We start from the raw sequence: 23,457 nt of genomic DNA, 5'->3' as shown, positions 1-23,457 counted from the left end.
GGGATGCAATAAGTAGCAAGGCTTATTATGGCTGAAATATGTCAGTATCATTCTAAAATTGCTTTAGAGAAAGATTTTAAAATCGAAATGTAAGGTCCTCTACTTTTTTTGCTTCCCTCTCAAATTAGTTTAGTCAACAAGACTATTTCCGGTCTTTTTTTTTGGAAGGTTGATCTTGGAGATCAGCGACATCTGTCTGGCATCATCACCCAGGGAAGGCACTTAAAGGAAAACTTGAAGAACTTTAAGGCAGACACTGGACGGAAGAGGAGGAGAATGCGACGACAAAAGAGACGTGCCCGAAGGAGAAGTGCCTGGGTTACTGCCTACTTTGTGAAATACAGCTTGGATTGTGAGCACTGGGAGTACATCAGGACACCTGATGGACAACGGCAGGTAAATGGATAAAGAGTATTGTAGACAACTCAAGACGACCACAATAGGCCTAAGACTTAGGCCTAACCTGTAATATTGTATTTCAACTTATTGTACACACTGTACATTTCCTTTTCCAAGGACAGCATAGAAATAAATGTACTATTCAATCAAAACCTAATGATGCCACGCTTTGTTTACGTGTGTGCTTTCCTATGGGAGCCAGGTAGGGACAATTGGCTGGTGTCCCCACCTGGCTCCCATAGGAAAGAGCACATGTAAACAAAGCATGATGTCATTAGGTCTGGGGACTATTACAAAGGTGGTACATCACGTGTGTGACAAGCTGCTCAAATGCTCAAAAGCTTTCCTTATACTTGTGACATGACTTATGATGTGACTTGATATGGGCTCAGCTTCAACTCACCTTGCTCATTTCAACTGGATATCTATGAAAAACTGTGTTCTTAAACACTTTAAAAATGAAATGAAAGCCTTCATAACCTTCGGTTCTAAGATATCTAGAGTCTTTATAAGCTTGGCGGCAGTCGCATGGGGAACACTGGAGTAAGACCTCTTCACAGAACTTTGTTAGAAAGGCTTCTAATTATCTTTTCCTTTTCTCCAGCTGTTTGACGGAAATGTAAACCCAAGCACCCCGAAGACAAACTATCTGGATGAACCCGTAACAGCAAGATGTATCCGCATCCATCCAAAGAAACAGCGGCGGTCAAAAATTGGGTTGAGATTGGAGCTGCTTGGCTGTTCAGGTGAGGTTTTTGTTCTAACAAGACAAATAAGGCCTTCTGGGGCATTGCAGTCAATTGTACGTTATTTGTGGATGTTGTTTGGTGTGTCACTCATTCACACACACTGGAATTTGTATCCTTGTGGAGACATTCCTTTGTTCTCGTGTACTAAAGTTTTTGAGTTTGAAAGTGTAGTTTTGCTCTTATTTTAACCAGAATTAATTTCCTTGGCTGAAATTTGGAATTAATATCCCTTTTCTAACACTCTTCCATTTGCGACAGATCAACATAGCTTGGAAATTCCTAGTTTACGGTAAAATCCATATATCTTTTTTGTAAAAACCTTGTGGAGATGTATTCATCTATAGAAATTGCCCTGTGGAGACGTATACAATCTTTTGTTCCCTATTGTACACACGTCTCCAGAGGGTACGGTGTTTTAGATCATTCATTCAAGTTTAGCTCTAGCTGCATACGGCAGCTGCTGAGCGGGCGTGGAGAGTCAGTCCAACGCGCAACATTTGTCAGTGGTGATAGCGTGGGTGATAGCATGGATGTTGACTACCTGCTGCAGGAGGGTGTGTTGCCTTTTTTGTTGTGCTGGACTGCCGAGTTGCATAACGGAAAACCCTTGGAATCAGGCAGGGGCTGAAAACCCAATCCCCAGCACGTATTGGATTTGAACCCGGGTCATGGAGGTGGAAGTTGAGGTGGAAGTTGAGGAAAGTACCACTGCACCAACCTGACCTTTGACCTTAGCCTTCCACACCAGCAGGCTGTGTGATGACTTCTGCTTCATGATGTCCTGCCAAACACTTCTGTGGAACGCCAGCCGACTTGCTTCTGACAGTGAGATGTCTCTCGTTCTGCAGTCCGTTCCGAGACAGTCGAGCCATTCTTTGTTGGTCTTCCTCTTGATCTTGTCCCATGGGTTCTCCCCTGGAAAATAAACCTAGCTCAAATTTCAATATTGTATTTGGATAATAATTACCAAACTCTCTGTTACAGTTGACCCATGCACCAGCAGCCCTTGTGAACAAGGAGGGACCTGTAGACAGACGTCAGGCCTGAATCCGGATGGTTACGTCTGCCAGTGCCCAGAAGGATGGACAGGAACGAGATGTGAGATTGGTAAGGCAGCATTTTTTGGCTGATCAATTTTTATTGATGTGATAAATTTATTGATCGGTTGATTGGGAGTTTTTAATATACAAATGAAGTTTTTACAGTATTTTAATGGTATTTTATCTATGTGCGGTACTGCGGTACTTAACAGTTATACAGTATTTAACATAGATATTGACTGTTTTGGATAGCACCAACATATAGAGCAACGTAGCTTATAAGAATAGTTTGTAGAGTGTAGAGATGATGTTTTTGAGGTCACAGGTTCATATCCTGCTCTTGTCAATTTGGTTTTGTTTGCTCGTGATATTTATCGATTCATTAACTTCTTAATGGGCCTAGATGATTTCAATCAAGTGTGGAGTTTACTTCGCTTCTGAAGAATGTATCTTTAAATATTAAACAGATAATTTTCTAGCATCTAGAATATATACAATTACTCTTCAAATATTTTAATTGTTTTGGGGTGCTGTGGTCCAATGGTTACGGTGTTTGACTCGTGTGCTGTGGTACATGGTGTCGAACCTCACAAGGAACATGGTGCTTATGCGCTTGGGCAAGGCACAGAACTACAATTGCCTCTCTCCACCCAGGAGTACAAATGGGTACCTGTGAAGGTACAGTCCACATTGCGCGGATCTCGAGCTGCTGCAGGGTCTCATTCTTGATGAACAGGGATAATAATTGTGATGCGCATTTCATCATATTCTTACGGAATTTGCGCAAAATAAATGTATATATTATTATTGACCTACACAGTTGAGGGCATGTGCCGTAGTGCCGGTGACTCCCATTACAACACCTTTGACGGTCGTCATTACTACTTCCCTGGCGAGTGTACGTACACTCTGGCTAAAGATTGCATGAACGGGGATGCACCAACCTTTGACGTTCTCACCAATAATGCTGCTGCTGGCCGTGAGATTTACATCTTCACCAACGATATAGTGAGTAGACATGGCAAAAGTGACTTTTATTAATTTATTCTTTAACTTTTTTCACTTTTCCAGATGGCTCCATCACTAAATAGGTCAAAATCATACACTAATTGGTAAAACAATTCTTAACTAACCATCTTCAGAGACAATGTCAGCATTTTCTTGAACAATTCTATCGTACCTTTGAAATGTTTAATGTATCCATTTTGTTAAAAATTGTCATTTTTTTTTAACCCTCAAATAAAAAATTGTTTTTCTGTTTTTTACTCCCAGATGTTTGAATTCAAACAAGAAGGTGTCGTACATGTCGATGGAGAAGCTTGCAGGCTACCAGTCAAACGGAATGGTGTTTCAGTCGTTCATAATGCCTACACTGGAGTGGTAAGTAGGCCGAAGTATATTCCATAAACTTTTTTTTATAGGAGGTACCATCTTGTTACTTTTTTTAGGACATATACAAGCTTGTTGTGAGCATGCACTCTTTATAAAGATCAGTTCATTAACATTTTGGAAAGTTCTCAAGTTTCATTACAAGTCTTGTAAGGGGAGCCATGTTGAAACTTACAAGGCTGCCTTCTACAGATACAAAAATTTGAAGATTACACTCTAAGTAAAATAACCTAAATTTCATGTTCAAAACTCAGGCAAGTGTCTCCAGTTATTTTGGAGTCACCAGAATAAAGCCTGGTTCACACTCCGCATGAAAGCGAAAGAGAACATGAATTTGTGATGTCATGGCAAGTATTCGCGCTGCGAATTCGGAAAAGTTGAACGTATTTCAACTCGGGTAAATTTCGCAGCGAATGTTTCATGACATCAACTTCGCTTCGTATTTGCATGAAGTATGAACCGGGCTTTAGGCAAGCATAAATTGTATGACCCTTGCTGCAGTACTGAGTCTTAGCATATATTTGGGGATACGGTTTAGTGGGGGAAAAACAAAGCATGTAAAGTGCTGAGTATGATTAACAATATGTATCTTGACCTCTGTTATCAGTTGTTGCAGACAACCTATGGTTTGACTGTAGAATGGGACGGTCACCATCGTGTCGTTGTGAATCTGCCAGCAACTTTTGCGGATGGAGTGTGTGGGCTGTGTGGCAACTTCAACGGTAACAGAGATGATGACATTCCAGAGGTAAGATGATGGATTTTTCTTGTTGTACAGATACTCTGTAAATTATGGCCATTAAACTTTCCTGTTTTCGCCTTCGTCACTTTTTAGGCCAGTGCTGAAGCACTTTTTTGTAAATTTTTACGGTGGCTACAAATATTCACTATTCATCATGTCGCTGCAAATACAGCTGATGTGGACTCGGCCTTATTTTGTGAAGACGATATTGGCACAGAAAGATTTAAAATAGTTAAAAAAAGACGTTTTATGAAGAAATGGAGATATACTACTCAATAAAAGTTTATTGTGATTCGTGAAAGGGTCTCACAAAGGACATTGTCTAACTCTGACTTTGGAATTAAAAAAAAAGAACAATAAAAGTTGAACCGACATAATTATAGGTTTATCATCTCAGGGGATGTAATTTCAAGCCACTGTATTAGCTCATTGTATTCAAAGATTGTATGATGATTTCTTCAAATCTATGTTATTTTGTCAAGGGTGTCTCTGAGATGCAGTATGGAGAAACGTTTGCATCAGAACCGGAGAATTGTGAAGTCTGCGAGAAGTGCCAGCTGGACAAACCATACGATAGCAATCCTGGCAGACAGAGTGAAGCTCAGGAGTCGTGCAGTCCGATCAAGGATCCACTTGGTAAGAATTTATTCATGTTTACTTCCAATCGCTTTTCAAAATCCGAAGTTGTCTCAGATTTCTGAGACAACTTTCTCACCGTGTACATGGATGTATGGACCGCACGTGTATGTACATGCCTGTCGCTGAATCACGAGAAGCGGAGTTACAGCTAAACATGACGCATTCAAATTTGACATGCGTTCACGTATTACGTAACAACGAACATGCCAGACGGACGCACATGCCGTTGGATCGCATGTGTTTGGAATTTGTTTTGTCCAAGGATTGGAATATCACATGATATTCAACAGACACTGTGATTGGATAATGCTTGTGAATGGCGATAGGTCAATTACCCCCTCAACAGCAGTGCACTTGCTATTCTGAAGAAAGTCCTAAAATGTTGTCATCCAACAATAAAATTCACCGTTCCACCACTCATCTCTGACAAGAGTCCTGTTATGTCTTTAATTTCATCCAGGACCCTTTGCACGTTGCCACGGTGTAGTGAGCCCAGACGAGATCTACGATGACTGTCTTCAAGATGTCAGTGACTCAGACTCACTGAGCAGTGTTCCACGCTGCACCCAGTTTGCCGAGTATGCCGACATGTGCTCACTGAATGGCGTAGTCATTACGTCATGGAGGAAGAAGAATTTGTGTGGTAAATATTCTTCTTGAGTTATAGCGACTAATTGGAACTGATTATTAACTTGAACGATGTATCATGGATTTATTTACATAAACAGGAATGAAAGATTCAATACAGTGATAAGTACTTTCACGTCTCCTGTTACAGCTTCTGTTTGGATCAAACAAGGACAAGGGAATATTGGGTTAGGGTACATTTAAGCTTGAAAAATTTTGTGCACAAGTCTATGGGGATGTCTCCTAAATGTCCAATCCAGGGTAATTATTATGATAATAATTATAATAATCAATGGTTGGAGAGTTCATCTAGTACAAATTCCTCTCTTTTTATGGCCGTCTACTTCAATAACTTCAAAACTAATTTTTAAGATTATGCTGAAGTGAAAATTCAACACCAAAATCTAATGTCGTTATCCTTCTTTCAATAGGCTGTCTTGCTGTTCAGGGTGTGGAAATTAAATTAATTATAATAGAAATCAAACAAATAAACTTGATGTCTTTTTCAGGCATTACATGCCCAGCAGGGATGATTTACACTCATTGCGGAAGTGCTTGCCCAGCAACCTGTGGTGACCCCCATGCTCCAAATACCTGCACCAAACCCTGCGAGGAAACCTGTCAGTGTCCAGAGGGGCTTCTCAAGGAGGGTGACAAGCTTTGTGTGCCACCGTCTGAGTGTGGATGCACTGACAATGGATGCTACTTTGAGGTATTGTATTTTCATTTTACAATTTGACTTAATTCTTGAAATTTAATTCAGCTCTCAAATCTGTCGTTGTGAATTTAGAGACTCTTAACAGATTGGACAAGAACCTTGCTACCAACAACAACATGATGCTATGTTTTAGTAGTAATAATAATAATTTTGGGGGCTAATCATCCTTACTCGCAGCTGAGAAGCTGAATTGCGAAGGACGCGGCTACAACGTGGTCGAGCCAAAGCCAATAGGCAGCCGCTATTTGACCCATGTCTGACCATGGAGCACAGCCAGATCGCAAGTGTTGATTTTTGCGGGTGAGGAAAACCGGACAGCCCGTAGCTTACCCTCATGGCACAGGAGAGAATCAACGCACAGCTCTACTCACATATGGCCCGAAGCTGGGAACCGAACCCGGGCCACAGCGGCGAGAGGCAGGCACTTTATGCACTAGCCACCCATGCCACCAACGCTAAATAGTGTTGTGCTCATTACTTTCAGCAGAGGTCCTTAGAATTTACAACTCTGGATATTCACCGTAGTACAGCATCTAAAGCCAAAGCTACAAAACACCATCAGCTACACAAAAGATAGGCACAATATGATATGGATACATATGAAATCTTTTCAAGATTTCATAATCAAATGTAAACTGCTTTCAAGACAGTCTATTCTTTTTGAAAGCACTTTGAGATGCATACCCAGTATGCAGACAGCAATGAACAAAACACCTTACGCATCTCAGCATTCCTCAAATAATAAATGACAACATTGAGCCAGCTATTGGTCATTAAGAGAACGTCACATAAGGCTTCCACCGATAACGGAATGTCAGTCTTCAACTTGACAATTATTCGCACGACATCCGGCACCCAGCCAAGGAGTAACGCGGCAGCGATGACCACTACGGTAGTGAGAGTTCTCATCATGGGTTGTTGAAAGCCGAGAGGATTTGCTGGGGCAATGCGTTGAGCCTGCCTGCGAGCGATAACCAATATGTGGACGTAGAGAACCATGATGATCACCATTGGAATCAGCGTTGATAAAATGTTATTCAGGCCTTCCTTTTGTCCTTTCCAGGTGCACGAATCTGCGCGCAAACCATCAAGAAGTCCGGTAATGATAATAGTGGTTATGATCACACAGGTGGTTATAAACCTTGATCGACGAACCGTCAGTAAACTCAGATAACGAAAAGGGTAGACTATCGCAATGTAGCGTTCCAGAGTCAACATTAGTAAGGCCATCAAGCCAGCATAGAAGAAGGTTTCGTTCATAATTTTAGATACGATGCATGCAGCATGGCCAAGTGGCCACGTCCCTGCAATGTAATCTATCGTGGTTGGTATGGCAGTGAAAACTCCAAGACCGATGTCGCAGATCGTGAGAGCCGTCAGGAAAACTTTGGTTACATCACTGATGCTGCTAACACGCCGGAGGACAACGAGGCACAGCAGGTTCAGTGATAGGATTAAGACGTCAGTCGTCACCATCAGAACCATAAGAAATGTGAAGCAGGATTTGTTGTAAGGCTCTGTCTGCCTGTCAAAATTGTCGTCATAATTGAGGCTTTCGTTTCCCTCAACTTGAGATTCAGACTGCATCTTTGCTAATGGAATTAATTTCCCTGCAACAATTTCGTGACTTTGGATCATCCAGATGTCAACACAAGGACCTGCCAAGATCCGTATTCTAAGGAGTCTACTTCAGAAAGTTCATTGCTGATCACAGATAGTCAAAGAGAAGTAGAAGCATCCCAGTTGTACACAGCTCACAAATATCCTTCAACACTTCAATTAGAGCAAACGTCTCCTTACTTGGTTCAAATAGGTAGATCTCATTTTTTTATAAGAATTCGCTGTGTCAACAAAAAATTAAGCACCTGTTTTCAAAAGTATGTGTTCATGGCACCATCTCATAAAGAGAGAAGAGTAATATCAACAGCTAGGCCTGAGCTTCTTTAAAACAGGAGGTAACAACTTGCTTTGTCTTGTTATTCTGCAGAGCTGATAACAGTGTTGTGGTACTCAAAACGTATGTCAACTGAAAGCTTTATAGACATGTTTGTTTTTTTCAGTCGCTTCCTTCACCTTCTGGAACTGTGTGCTAGAGTAGGCACTTTATCTTGCGAGCCATCAGTTCTCAGACAAGCTAGAATTTGTCTTGAAATGGATCTTGTACATTTTCAAGAATAAATTACTTGCAGATCAAAGATAGCGGAAACTGTCAAAGGATGATACAGCCACTTCTCTAATTTATCCAGCATAACACAAGCTAGAATTTGTCTTGAAATAGATCGTGTACATTTTCAAGAATAAATTACTGTGCAGATCAAAGACAGCGGAAACTGTCAAAGGTTGATACAGCCACTGGTCTAAATTATCCAGCATAACGCGTGTTTCCGAGTTCCTGTTCAATCTGCGTTTCATCCCCATTAAGAGCACCTTTGGCAGATATTAATCAAGATATGGAGGTGGCAAGCAGAAATGTTGTCTTTGGGGCAACACGTTTCTGACTAATCATTAACCATCAAATAGAGGAAGGATTGTGCACTTTATTTTATCATGATTGATATACCATATGGCCTTATTTTTTATGAAGTAAGGGGTACATGACAACTAAACTGAACTTTAGGAACACTTTGTACATTTATTTATATACCATTTTGTTGGCCTAACATTTTTTAACTCATTGAATGAAATTAAATTTAAGAACATAAATTTTCTGTGTGTTTGAAAAAAATACTTACTATTCAGAATTGATAAAGTTTGAAATGTCTTTTGTTTGACACAGATTTTATGGAAATGCTGAGCAGCAATTCTATTCTTTTTAAAGATTAACTCTTAATTCATTTACATCGGCTAAACTAATTAGACTTTCATCATCATCATCAAGTCGACTCTCGTCGGACTGCAACAAATTAGACATGCCTTACATCTGACTGTGAAGCTGAAATGTAAAAATCTAAAAACCACTGTCAAATTTGGTTTTGCCCTTCACCCACGTTTAACGTCGGTGAAGGGCAAAACCTAATTTGATTTATATCACCCCGACACAAAACTCCATCTTAAACCACTGTGTTATCCAAAAATTGAGCCAAAGCTTCGAACAGAATTACAAGTTTTCAAATCATTTTTTCCCTCCTATTTTAGCGTTTGACGACTTTCTACCGCTCCGGATGCACTGAGAGAGGCTTCTGTGGATTGAATGGCGAGGTGATGTATGAAGCAAGCCAGTGTGGACAAGATGCAACCTGCGGATCAAAGGACGGTGTGTATGGCTGCTTCTGCAATGATGGTTTCTCTGGTGATGGACTGCAGTGTACCGGTAAGTTCATCAGGAATAAGGAAGACTTGAAGGATAGAGTATTTTTTAGCATGGGTAATTTTCTTTAGGGGCATACCAAATATGACCTGCTCAAAAGAAAATGTTAATGAAGTGATGAAAACGATGACAATAACAATCAATTAGTGGCATTGACAATGGTGCCAACGATGACAGCAATATTAGGATGAGGGTAATGATATAGATTAGGTCCAGCTTGTATCTAGATACTTCAAAGCACACAAATACAAAATAAAAAAAGAACCATTTAAATATAATAGGCTTCAAAGCCTATGCAAATGCTTATGAGACACTACCATCAGGAGACGTGTTCATTGTAATTGACCTGTCGACGTTTTCGAGTTAGACACCTCCTTAGACAACCCTAAAGAATTTTGTACGTTTAAGTTTCGCTTGTCTCAGATTCTGCGTGTTCTGCGTCCATTTGTATATCATGTAATTGGACAAAATTTCACAAGCTGCGTTTACGCGATTCTACCAGTACGCGATTCTACCGCTAAAGAGGACTTCTGAGAATAAAACTGCTCTCACGGTCATTAGAAGAAAGTATTGTTTTAATTAATAGTCATTTATACAAGTATTTACTACTGACTTTGAGTTCATATCTTCTTGCCACAGATGTTCAAGGTGATAAAGCCTTGCTCACATGCGAAAGTGATGTCTTGAACCTCGACTGCGGGGCGGGTCAGCACATCGATATAGTGGAAGCAGTCTACGGCCGAATGGAGGACTTTGAGAAATGTCCCACCAAGAATCAACCGAAGGGGGAGTGCTCGTCACAATCTACAATGAGTGTTCTCATCGCCAAGTGTCAAGGAAAGGAGGAATGCAGTGTTGATGTCTCATCAGAAGTATTCGGAGATCCTTGCTATGGTGTCAACAAGTACCTAGAGGTATATCTTGGAATTTCAATTCATTGATGAGTTAAAGCATTACAGACCTCTCTAACTGTTTTTTTGACAGCACTGTAGGTATTTAATATAAAACTGTTCTTTATACGTACTTGCTTTTTATGTTATTTTAGTTCACTATAGTATACCAAGAAAGAACCAAGAACAAATTATAACCCTTAGTACCGAACTATTTGCCGTAATTAGATGAAATAATGACTGAAATCTTAACACAGTCGATTATTATCTTATTGTCTCTGTTAGCTAAAATTTCAAGCTGATATACCAGCTTGCCGTGCGCCAGGAATTAAGGTTAAACATTAAAAGTTATTACAATTTTAATTGTTTCTGGATTTTGTTAGGGAATTTCTTTGCAATGTAGAGCATCATAATAATACAGAGTATTTGTACCCTGCTATAAAAGGAAAGAGAAAAATAAAGCACAAATAAAAACAAACTAACACATATTTACCCAAAAGTAAGAAAACAATTTCTTCACGAATGGTTTTGTTTTGTTTTGTAGGTGGACTTCCAGTGCACAGCAACTCCAAAGCCGAAGAGTGTATCTGAGGAGGTGATGAAGAGAGTGTGCCAAGGAGACTCTATGGAGATTGACTGTGGAAACCTGTACATAGAGGTAGGTTTATTATGTTTTATTCGTGAACATTTGTTTTGTTGAGTTTAAGAACATTTGTTTGGTGTATGATTGCAGTACAATGACACAAAATGCAAAGCTACAATGACAGTTCTTCTTCTTCCTTACAAGTGCAGACTTCATGGCTGAAGATAATCGCACTGCCAGAAACACCGGGCGAACCCCTTCTCTTAGCGATAAGTGTACTGGGTTCTTTAACGTGCATTAGACATTATACAACACACGGGACCTCTGGCTTCACGTCCCATCCAAAGGACGAAGCAATAATGGTTAAGTGCCTTGCTTAAGGGCGCAAGTGTCCGCGCCCGGGCTCGAACCCACGTCACTGTTGCCTCTGAAACACCAGAACATGAGTCCGGTGTTCTTAACCGCTAGGCCATGACACTCCTATTTTTCCCATTCATAAGATGGAATTTTGCGCCGGGATGATGTAAATCAATATTAGGTGTTGCCCTTCAGTGATGTATAAACACTGTTTACTGAGTGTGTTACCTCCCGAGTGAAAATTGGAAAAATCCCTTGGTTGGGACTCGAACCCACGACCTCCTTTCTAGTGCAGATTTTTCTCCCTTTATTAAAATTGCGAGTTAAATGAAGAAAGGACATGGACAATACACCAAGAACGAAATGTACGTGGCAATGAGTCAAAGATCAGGGAAAGGGTTACTAAAATCACTTTGCCTGATACGGCCAAGAATGGTTCAAGAGCGGAAGGGGCAAGTATAGACAGTAACAGGTGCTTCTCACGAATTCCCAAATTCTTTCCTCTCTCATTGTAGCATCTCTCAGGAATTCCATGATCTAAGATATTACGTCCTCATTTCTTAGGTTCTTGATGCCGTGTATGGACGTGTGACTGACGGTCAAGTCTGTCCTGGTGGCCACATTGAGAGCGTCGATTGTATGGCCACAACCTCACTGGCGGTCATCCAGCAATTGTGTCACGGAGAGACTAAGTGCACTGGATTGCAAGCAGCCAGTCATCTGTTTGGTGGGAACCCCTGCGGAAGGACGTTCAAATATTTGGAGGTAAAATTGGAGTTTGAAAATGAACAAATTTGATTTCTTTTCCTTGCACCTTGGTTTCTCGTAGCCTGTTGAGATGTTTTGCAAGGATACTTGCTTGAAATCTCTAGCAGCAACAGGTGGAACTCATTGTCTGATGCTTCTTGTTCCTTTATCTCAATATATCCGTGCATTTCAGAGTAAGACAATGCCCGAATATTGTGTTTAGAGAGCTAGGACTAGGTCTTCACTGGTTGCAGCTATGTGGGCAAGTGCTGACAATAGACGTAGTCGTACCCCTGGAAGCCTGTTTCGGACACAGGCTAAGCTATCTTCAGATCAGCTATCCTTGTCACTTCTGATTTCTTCTTTTTGGCACTATGTTTTGAGTAGCTGAAGCTTGTAGTGGCCACTGTCATAAAAAGATGGAAGCAATTCGGAATGGCAGTTCTTATGAGGATCCTTTCAATGCTGAACTTAAATAAGAACAAAGATTCTCTCATCTTCTTCCAACCATTCTCATAACTGTATTCCGTTTACACTGTCTTCAATTTATGTCACAGGTGAAGTACAGGTGTAGTTCTGAAGTTGTACAAAAGGCGAATCTTCCTGCCAACCCATGCGCAGAGAATCCCTGTCTGAACGGAGGACAGTGTGTGACACAGGAGACCTCCAGAGGCTACAAGTGCACCTGTCCTCATGACCGGACGGGGCCGAACTGTGAATTTGGTGAGGAAATCTCAGTTTGTATATCAGGTTTATTATGCAGCCACTTTAACTTAGATCAGTCAATTTCTAAGATTGTATTTTAATTACAGAATGCACTGTCTATTTGCAACAACTTAGCTCAATTATACAAATGTTATAGTAGAGTACATGTGCCAATTATGGAACTTGGTACATCGGATGCATCTCAGTTATAGTAAGAAGTGGCATCAAGCCCTGTGGCACTGTACAATGAAGGTTTTTTTTTCACTCATCAGAAGAGAAGTGGGCAAAAAATGCTGTCATTGCAAAGCTTGCTAAACGTTTGTTATTTATTTTTTTTCTGTAGAAATCTATCATGAAATTTGTGTTTAAATAAAGCCCAATTGGTATTTTAGGTACATTTCTTGTTGTGATAATTGTAAAAATTGAAAATTATTTCCACACTTTCTTTAAATCAACAGAGGAAGTCAGTTGTCGTGCATCAGGAATCTCCCACATTATGGACTTCAACGAGCAACACTTTGAGTTTTTAGGTGACTCCAAGTATGACCTAGCCACGAGTTGCCTCGAGAATAAAAATGACTTCCGAGTCATGATCAAGAAGGCTCGAATGCCGACTGAGAACAGTGTGTCGACCATTGAAGCTGTGCATGTTCATTACGATGGCAAGGTAGTAAACATGTATTAATTATAGTTTAATAAAGTCAATTAGTTTTGAGACGGTCTGTCATGGAAAAGCACATTACAAGTAAAACTTCATTCAGTCTGTCAAAAAGTAATCGTTAAACAAAATTTTCTTCTCTTCCTATTCATTCAGCACATTCAAAATCCAGGCCTACAAATATTCTTGTTTTCCAAGATACAGAAGACTTTCCACTTTTGGTAAAACTTTATTTGATCAGCGTCAGAATCAAAGAAATCTATTTGATACACTTTGGTGAGATCAAGTTGACTCAAATCTCTTTTTAATGGTTGAATAATATTATATTTTGTGTTCTCGAAGGTGATTGAGCTCAAGCAAGAATACAAGGTCCTCATGGATGGCAAGAAAGTGTCTGACACGATGAACCTCAACTTTGGAAAAATCCGGCTCTGTCGAGTCGGCAACTACTTGGTGAGTCTCTCGTGCCAGTAGCTGCAGAATTGGCTAAACATGTCAACTTTTTCTATTGACTCATACAATATCAACAAAGGTTAGGCTATTCGGGGGAACAACTTTTGCAGCAAGATTCAACAAATTCTTTCGTAGAAACAACAACTTTACATAATAATTGTCAACAATGTAAACTTGTATGCTCAGATAAAGTACTGGGCAATGGGTATAGTCAGACTACTAATTAAAATCAGACTACCAGTTAAAGGCAGACTGCTAGTTAAAATAAGACTGTTAGTTATAAAAGTAAGACTGCTAGTTAATGCCAGACTGCTAGTTACAGTCAGATTGCTAGTTAAAGTCAGACTGCCGGTTAAGCTCATGCGCCATTGAAGGTTGAAGAAGTGTGACAACATGAAAGCCATTTTGGTTGTATTGTATTGTATGTTGTGTTACAGTGCATCACAATGAACAATAAAGGTATCATCTGTTACAAAGAAATACAGGAGTGATGGATGTTTTCTAAACATACAGATGGCAATTAACATGTTTACATTAGGTGCATGGGCATGGGTTGAATGCCAATCAGAAAATGGTGTCACGAAATTCCGTCTCTTGCATTTCCGGATGAAATGAAGACTTTATATTTTACTCCATTGTAGCTCCTTAAAACTGACTTTGAGATGATCGTAGCCTGGGATGGCCTTCACCGTGTACAAGTGAGAATGCCAGACAATGTGGCCAGACAGACGTGTGGTCTGTGTGGTACCTACCATGGGCTCGGTACAGAAAACGAAGGATTCATTGGAAAAGATGGAAACAAGGTAAGTCTCATCACTTCAAATAATTCCTCAGGAGTCCGAGAAGAGATGTGAGGGTGCCATGCTGACAAGCTGCACACCAATCTCCGTCAGTTGTGGTGGTTGTGTGTATGGGCTTTGTCAGGATTTTTTCTCTAGAGGGGGACAAAGCACCCAACAGAAGCGAAGGGGGAAATCACCGGCCGTGGAAAAATCGACACCCATGTTGCAAATATACATAAAATTAATGGTAATATGATTCACCCTTTTTCGTTTTCATGCCAACTGAAATATGAGAGACGATAATTTTGATTGATTTTTTTCTGGCAGGTGGATGACGTGGATGCCTTTGGCTCCAGCTGGCGTGTTGCTGCTGATGCTCCAGCCTTTGTCCACACTGATCTCATCACCATGCACCCCTGTAGCATGTGGCCATCACGGGCACATGAGGCATCTGTGTTATGCTCGGAACTCAAGAATGCAAGAGGTTGGTCACAGAATCATTTTCTTTGCATATCATAAATCCAGGGGAGAGAGTCCTTTTATGAAACTGTCCTAGAAGGCACAAGGAATTTTTACAAGGGACCTTTCAATGAATCCACCAAAAGCCTCAACAGACAAATGGCACATTCCTTGCACTCAAATAATGTTGGAACAGCAAATCCCACATAAAATTATAGTGGCTGGAATCTTCCTTTTAAATCCTTGAATAATCCTCCAAAACCTCCGGACAGTGTTTCCCCTGGCTAATGAAATGAGCGAGGTGGTAAAAATTCAAATTGATGATTGAAACAAAATTGACGCAGTTTGCAAACTCAAAAGGATGCTGCCCTTACAAAAATGCGAGATGATTCCATTTACACATCCAAATTGTGAGTTCTTGATACATAGAGGTCAAGGAAAACGCTCATAAATTACACAAAATGAAAATTTTTCCTTTATTGCAAATCTTCACAGCGAGGTGGTGATATTGGCAAAAATTGAGCGAGGTGGTCACTGAAAGTAGCGAGGTGGGCCGCCTCACATTTGAATGGGCAGGGGAAACACTGCCTCCGGATGGAATTTAAAGGATCGCTGAGAGTGAGGGTTAAGGTAAAACTGCAATACTTCAGTGACTGAGGAGGTGAATTAGAGGTTAGGGAAGGGATAAGCAAGACAGTGAGAGAGGGTACCCTCTCTTACTTCTTTGGGGACTCTAATTGGGAAATCTAATCAATCAATTTTGTCAATTGGACAGGTGTATTCAGAAGTTGCTTCGCCAAAGTTGACCCAGGAGAGTACTACCGCAAGTGCATGTATGATATGTGCGCAACACTACCAAGCCAGGAGTTGCTGTGCCAAGCTATGGCTGAATACGCAGATATCTGTCTGGACGAGGGAATCGTCATTGATAACTGGAGATCTAGTTTCAGAGAAGGACAATGTGGTAAGGGTGTCATAAGTTAAAAAGGGATTGTGTAAATTTCTGAGATTGTTTTGACACCTGTGATTGAGGATTGGGTAAATTATGATGTAGCTAATATTAAAGCGAGGAAAATATTCCATTTCACTGCCCTCATCTCACCAGTCACCAAAAACATGCTTCTCATTGTAATTCCTTTTAATCTTATTTTCTGTTGTGTTCCAAATCTTTTCCCATTACTAAGGCATATTAACAACTACAAACAATTGATTATGACCGTGGACAGGGACGATGTGAGATGAAGAGATTCTAAATGCAAGGAACCAAGCAGAACGTTCATTTCACGTTGCAACAGTTACTAGAATTACTCTTATGTTTACAATATATTTTTGGTCTCTCTCTTGTCTAGAAATGGCATGCCCCAACGGACAGGTGTACAGTGCCTGCGTTCAATCCTGCCCCAAGTCCTGTGGTGATCCGCATGCTGGAAAGGAACCTATGGACAGGTATGTAACACTTACACAGACTGGAGAAAAAAATCTACAGTCGCTTACACCCACAACGTCAGTACAGCCCAAACAATGGGAAAACAAATGACTAAACCAACCATCGATGGATCGCTGACTGTGGCTCTCTAAACTAAAACTGAGACTCCACTGAAAACTATCACTGTTAATTCTCTGGACATATACCATATAAATTAAATCTACACATCTGCACGCCAAGACAAATATCCAATTGGACGTACCTGCCAAATAAGAAGTAGCTAGACGGGAGTTAGATTTTGAGCCAGAATGTTTGTAAAATAATCGCAATGCTTAAATAACATTGTAAATATGACACAACTAGAAGATCTTGACATTGTTTTACGATCATAATCACAGACGATAATGATAAAAGTGCCACTGTAGGTAATGTCTATGGCAACTCATGGTCCTTTATATAGAGTTGATTTTAACAATGGCATTGTCTCCGTAGGTGTTATGAAGGATGTATGTGTCCAGAGAGTGGACACTTACAGGATGGCGACCAATGCCTGACATCAGACAACTGTGGCTGTCAGCGATTGGGCATCTATTACCAGGTATGTTGGTTTAAATATTAAAAGTGTCAAGACAACTGGAAGACATACTGCTTTGAACAGCTTTTAAACAGCTCATCAGGCAGTATATTTCAATATGACCGTTTTAGGATGGTTTCTGAGACAAATACAAGTGTTACATATCATTAAGACATTTCACATCGTTATAAAATGGAAAGTTAGCAGTAGCTATTATGAAATAAGCATCTTCTTTGAAATTCACTCGTCACAGAAATAAGAAAACAACTTTTCTAAATTGACATAGATTGGACAATTGCAATTCGCATATCATTTTTTTAAAACATTGTTTACAGGCAAAGTCAAAGAACCATGTAAGGTTACAAACTTTGATTTTTCCTTCTCTTGTCTAGCCTGAGGAAAGGGTTGTCAACGACCAATGCACTGGTCAGTACATCTGCCTACCAGGAGGAAAATGGAATGAGAATCCACTGACCTGCGATGCCAACGCTCATTGTGGAGTGGTGGAGTACAAACAGGACTGTGTTTGCAACGACAACTTTGCTGGAAGTGGGAAGCAGTGTTTTGGTGAGTAATGTAAAGGGCTCAGCTCATGAACTACCCCTCAAATACCCAAAGAAGATATTCATAACAGCAAGATATTAATATCTGTAAATTTCTTTCTGTAGTTCCTGTAGTCATAGTTTTAGTGATCATGAAGAATCAGTTGAAGAAATTGCACTTCTTGTTTCTCTTGTTATGCAATTAACACATCTTGCTCCTTCCAACCTCACAAACCAAATAATGAAACCAATGCTTGCAAGCAAAATGCTGTGGTCAAACTTTGCTCTGCTTCTGTTTTGGGATTCTGTTTGAGCAAAATGGATGGGATGCTTCTTTTCTAATCACTTCTAGGTCAGTGACAATACTTTCTGGTTGTTTGTTTCTCTCAGATGCTAAGCATGTCACTCCCAAAGTTGCCTCTCAGGGTGAGAGCCTCCACATCGACTGCGGAGACGAGTATGTTGATCTCATATCAGCAGACTACAGCTTCACTGATCCAAGCAGTGCCGGAGCGACCACAGATCCCGATTGCCGTGCCTCCAATGTCATGGATGTCCTGGCCAACCACATCTCGAAAGACGGCAAAATCCTGGAAGCCAAGGCATCTGCCTACCACTTTGGTGAGACCTGTCAGCAAACAGGCAACGTCTTGACCGTCAGTTACATGTGCTCTGCACGGCCTGTTGTCCGAGAAGTGGAGCTTGGCAAGGTGGTGCACATGAGGGGATGCCAAGACAGGGAGATCTCCTTGAAGTGCCACAAGGGGTCAAGGATTAAGATCTTGAAGACTGAATATGGACGGCAGACTGGCAGCGAGGTGTGCCAGAGTGCTTACAGCCAACATATACTGACCACTAGCTGTCGAGCTTCTCCAAAGCGACTCGAGAAGAGGGTAAATATCTATAAATGATTACTAAATCATATTTTTCTATTATTACACATATTTATTTTGTAATACTATACCGTTCTATTTGTTATTATTACTTATATCTATGAAGTCAGTGATTCCTCTAAATTATCCACAGCACTGTAGCTTGCAATCCAGTACAGTAAAAAATGGTTGAAGCCATAAGACGATACCCCAACATCAGCATTCTTCAGTTATAAGATATTTGTACACCTAGATCTTATTGTTTTCGTTGCACAAGTCATTTTCAAGGAACCATAACTCTAAGCTAGCTTCGGCTACTTCAAACTTATTTTGATAGGTTGGATAATAGTTGAAGGTTAAAGATATCTTTTTATCTTATTTTTATTTCAGGTGCGAAATGCTAACATGGGCTTTCTTCAGTTATAAAATATATTTACACAGATCTTGTTGTTTTTCTTTACAAAATTCAGTTTCAAGGATCCATAACTCTAAACTAGCTTTGGCTACTTCAAACTGATGTTGATAGGTTGGATAATAGTTGAAGGTTAAACATTTATTTTAATTTGAATTTCAGGTGCGAAGACGTTGTGACAACCGTGAGGAATGTCGCATCCAGATCAAGAAGCGTAAACTGAGAGTGAACCCATGTAAAGAGACGCCAAAATACCTGGATGTCACGTACAAGTGTGAGGCTCATGAGCCAAACTAAATGGTAAATATTATAATCTTGAACCCTGCATTACAATGGGCCTTATTCACAAATCGGCCATATTGAATTGAAAGTTAGGTAAAATCTTAAATTTTTGGAACTTGCGAAGAGGAGTGAAAGCAAGTTAGTTTATAAAAAAATTCGAGTCTGCTTTAATGAATAATTAAAAATTTGTAATTAAACATGTTTAAAGCCACATTTAAAAAAACAAAATCACCCTAAAATAATGCTGCATTGTGCCTGCATAAATAGTCTGGCGCCATACTTTAACAATTATCAATTAATAAAATACATTCAGGGAACTTGACAAAAATGGCCAACTCGTGCATAAGGCCCATTCTCTTCTCTCTTCTTCTAAATATTAAAACATGTTGAAATTTATGAATTCAATTGTGTATTTTGATACATTTCATCTGAGCTTAATGTTGATTCACTGTTTCATTTTCATTCTTTCTTTATTCAGAGGACAAGAAAGCTGAAGTATTGCAGCACAAGGAACTCCTAAACAACAGGTCACTCATTCAGACCTGACAATTATCTTTCTCTTTGTAATAAGGAAATTCTAAAATGTAGTGCTGTCATTCCACAATAATTGTGGGAATGCAAAATTAAAAGGAAATTGGCTTATCATCAATTCAGAAAAAAACATTGTCACACAAAAAAACCCTGTTTCTAATGGGCTAAAGGCCGCGCGAAGTATTTCCAAAAAATTGTGGAATCAAAGTTTTCTTAAAATGTACATTTGTAATTGGTGAACTGTATCAAGGGTTTTCTGGGGAAAAGGTATTCATTTAATAAAAGAGTAACTTCAACTTAATTTTGAGGCCTTGTTTAAATTCCAGATCAATTTAAATTCATGCACCTGTTTATCTTAATTAATTACATTATAGTCATAGAATTACTAACACATTAGAATAAGGAGATTTAAGGCAGAGTAAAGGGTCTTAAGGCAAGTAATTTATCAGTCTTAATGTAGATACTTTGGGCATAATGTATCAATAATTTTGGTCATGAATAACAAAATATAAAAATGGAGTTTTTGTTTTATTTTGGGCAGAAGGTTTACATTAAATGGTGTAAGATGTAATATAATCATCAATCGAAATTAATTTGTTTTCGTGTGAAGACGATCTTGAAAAATTTTGTTCATGGGGGATAAGGTGACTTTCATCGTCATACCAGCTGTGGTGTCTGATTGCAGGCTATATATAGTTTATTTATGCTTTGCACTAGGGATATGTAGAGATATACTTCAGTTGTACTTTGGTACAAGTTAACTTGCATAAACATTTCCTAGGATGATTTAATGAATTCGAAAATCAAAATCTGTCCCATTCATTTCCCGTAAATAAAATGTAGGAGCCAACCAATTTTTTTTTCAATATTTTGTTCAGTTATTTTTTTTTTTAATTCATCTGTCGGAATGGATATATTTTATTTGTTTATTATATTTTTGTCTTTAACCTTTTATTTTGTGATTCTTAAAGTGAATTCCAGTTGTAAAATGCTTGGTGTAAGTATACTTTCGAAAGGTGTTGCTGTATCTAAAGAACTGATTAAAGTTTGAATGCTTCTGGTGGCGTTTCTAAATTGCATACTTGTTTGTTTCCTTATTTGTTGCTGTTCATCAAACGACATTCATTTAGATGACTAGAAAGCAAACGAAATGAGACTCGTGCTTCAGAACCACAAGTGCTTGAAGCAGATGACAACGAAGATTTAATAATGTCATTTGCCGGGGGGATACCTGGGCGACTACTGCCGGCCCGAAGGACCTGCGCGTCAAACTTCAATGTTGCATTATTTTTATTTGCCCGGCGGCGGGCGTAGCGCGCCTCTTCCACGTCGCGCGCGCCCATGGCCATATATGGATCCGCCAGTGACCGAGAAAAATTAAACGTCTGAACTTTCTGAACACTTCAATAAAAAAAATGGTATTTATGAAAACGGGAAAGATTCAAGTACTTTTTAAAATCATTCCACAGATGCAACTTTATTTGATGCCGCCTACATAAATAAACACGTGATTAAAAATTGCGGTTGGCCGACAAATTTAGAAATAAAGATCATTCATGAACAGCTTTCTTCTCTCTGTAATTTGTTTTAAAAAGGGGTCATTTCGATAATTATTCAGTTATTGACTAGTTCATGCTCAGTTAGATCTAACACTTCGATCATATTCCTCTCAGACGGATCGCATTCAGGTCAGGATACCCAGCTGTCTGACATCTTAGGTTGATGATTCCTGATCTAAATCATGATTCCTATTCATACAGCCGCCGTTGTCGTCTTAGAACTAATTTATCATAACTAAACTTATCTGGTCTTTGTTCCTTTGTTGCATTTTGTCTCTATGGTGTCATTAAGCCTACATCTTATTTTATTTTGCATAAACATTGTCTCCATGAAGTTCACTCCTGCAATTTGGAAGTTTTGTCCAGGAAATCTGTATGATGCATTTTAGCTTTGTTTTGGAAAAGTTTTTATAAAAGCGTCTATGTCTTTTGACTTGGTTAATTCCGTGCCTGGCTTATGATTCTAAGCCATTACATGTATGTCTTCAGCAATGTTCTATCGTAGCATCTGAAGTCATCCCTGCCTGAATCAAAAGAGAAGAAAGTAAATATGAAATGGTTAGGTAGCAATTGTTGATATAAGAGTGACAATTACTCCAAATTTAAGTTGTAGGCCTATCTCGAGTTATTTTGTATTCGTTGGTAACGATTTCATCAGATTTGCCCTAATGTCTGTCAGACTGTCATGATGTTGACCTCGGTCGCGAAATACATCAGTGTGCAGCATGTAACTGTCTTATCGTGTGCGCTGATCAGAGGATCATGATCTTGACCTTGATCTTCATCATGACATCAGTCGACGTCACTCAGTTGCCTACGTCATGCTTACGTCATTAATATAAGATGATGTCATTAATACATGCCGCATATAAATGTACATGGCATAGCTGATTAAAAAAGTCACACATACCTAATCTAATTAAATTATGCTAAAAAGGGTCAACGCCTGTTTAGTTTTAGTTTTATTGTAAGCCTACAAGTTCATGATCTTGATCTTGTGGGATTCATCTTAGATCGCATTCAGGATACTCAGATCTCTGACCCTTGACCTTAGATTTTTGATATCCCTGATCTTAATCATGATCCCTAGTTTTACAGTTGTCGTCATCGTCTTTAGAACTAATTTATCATAAATTTAATCAAGTGGCGGATCTTAATCTGGTTCGTGGGGTTGCAACCCCCCCCCCCCCTCCATCAGCTGCTGACTAATGTTACTAGACCTAACATGGGGCCAAACACAATGCAGAAAAGCTCTTATTTTTTCTTGAATTGCCTTAGAATGCTGGAGAAAGCATCGTAGATTTCAAATCCCCCAGATAAACATTCAACATGCCTTATTTGAACCAGACTCCCCCCTCCCATTTGTATACCCCTTTCCTGAGCTGACAACTAGATCCACCTCTGTAAACTCATTATGGTGTCTTCTTTATCAGTAGATGTTTGTTTTCCTCTGTAACATCTATGATCGTTTGAGATGCATGAAATTAAGACTGAACCTGACAATCAATTTAAAGATGATAACTAGTAGGCCTATAGTCGAATTTCACCCCGAAAGGATATTTTTTTTTCTAATTGCTAGTTTTCTAGTAATCTAATTTAAGTTACTCACCTTCGATTATAATATCGTTCCATATTCCATCGGGACGTATATTGAATTATTTTCTTTACAAACTTCCAATTATTTGCAGCCGGCAATATTTTGGCTCTGGAAGGGGGGGGGGGTCATTGTGTGAAAAAATAGAGGGTTGCATGCTGACGAATATTCAAAATCAGATTTTTTTTCTGATTTTTTTCTCAATTATTATTTTATTACAACCATTATTGAATGATACATCAACCGGAAATATCCACCGATGTTACTTGGAAAAAAAACGTGGCGTTTATATATATAAAAAAACCGATTCAATAACTTTTTAAAATCATTCCATGGATGCAACTTCATTTGATGACAACTGCATACATAAACACATTAATGAAATGCGTTTGGCCTACAAATTTAGGAATAAGGATCATTC

At 39.4% G+C, this 23,457-nt stretch overlaps 1 protein-coding gene across 1 annotated transcript in view; it reads left to right on the top strand.

Moving 5' to 3' along the window:
- LOC119744950 overlaps positions 1-20,957 on the top strand; it is a 54,153-nt gene extending 33,196 nt beyond the window's left edge. Inside the window, exons 46-70 of the mRNA XM_038221173.1 lie at positions 169-396; positions 1,004-1,145; positions 2,133-2,255; positions 3,009-3,196; positions 3,461-3,568; positions 4,185-4,325; positions 4,802-4,955; positions 5,419-5,601; positions 6,095-6,297; positions 9,439-9,613; positions 10,250-10,524; positions 11,045-11,158; positions 12,005-12,205; positions 12,745-12,910; positions 13,351-13,559; positions 13,893-14,003; positions 14,645-14,806; positions 15,113-15,269; positions 16,020-16,208; positions 16,594-16,690; positions 17,163-17,268; positions 17,637-17,811; positions 18,177-18,679; positions 19,233-19,370; positions 19,831-20,957. Coding sequence (XP_038077101.1) covers positions 169-396; positions 1,004-1,145; positions 2,133-2,255; positions 3,009-3,196; positions 3,461-3,568; positions 4,185-4,325; positions 4,802-4,955; positions 5,419-5,601; positions 6,095-6,297; positions 9,439-9,613; positions 10,250-10,524; positions 11,045-11,158; positions 12,005-12,205; positions 12,745-12,910; positions 13,351-13,559; positions 13,893-14,003; positions 14,645-14,806; positions 15,113-15,269; positions 16,020-16,208; positions 16,594-16,690; positions 17,163-17,268; positions 17,637-17,811; positions 18,177-18,679; positions 19,233-19,367 — 4,245 coding nt within the window. The 3' untranslated portion in view covers positions 19,368-19,370; positions 19,831-20,957. The remainder of the gene's footprint in view (positions 1-168; positions 397-1,003; positions 1,146-2,132; positions 2,256-3,008; positions 3,197-3,460; positions 3,569-4,184; positions 4,326-4,801; positions 4,956-5,418; positions 5,602-6,094; positions 6,298-9,438; positions 9,614-10,249; positions 10,525-11,044; positions 11,159-12,004; positions 12,206-12,744; positions 12,911-13,350; positions 13,560-13,892; positions 14,004-14,644; positions 14,807-15,112; positions 15,270-16,019; positions 16,209-16,593; positions 16,691-17,162; positions 17,269-17,636; positions 17,812-18,176; positions 18,680-19,232; positions 19,371-19,830) is intronic.
- The last annotated feature ends 2,500 nt before the right edge of the window (positions 20,958-23,457 follow it).

This window comes from Patiria miniata, unplaced genomic scaffold (assembly GCF_015706575.1).
Source record: "Patiria miniata isolate m_02_andy unplaced genomic scaffold, ASM1570657v1 HiC_scaffold_7, whole genome shotgun sequence".
Taxonomy (NCBI): domain Eukaryota; kingdom Metazoa; phylum Echinodermata; class Asteroidea; order Valvatida; family Asterinidae; genus Patiria; species Patiria miniata.
The sequence above is the reverse complement of the archived record's forward strand: the minus strand, read 5'-3'. Positions and strand labels throughout refer to the sequence as shown.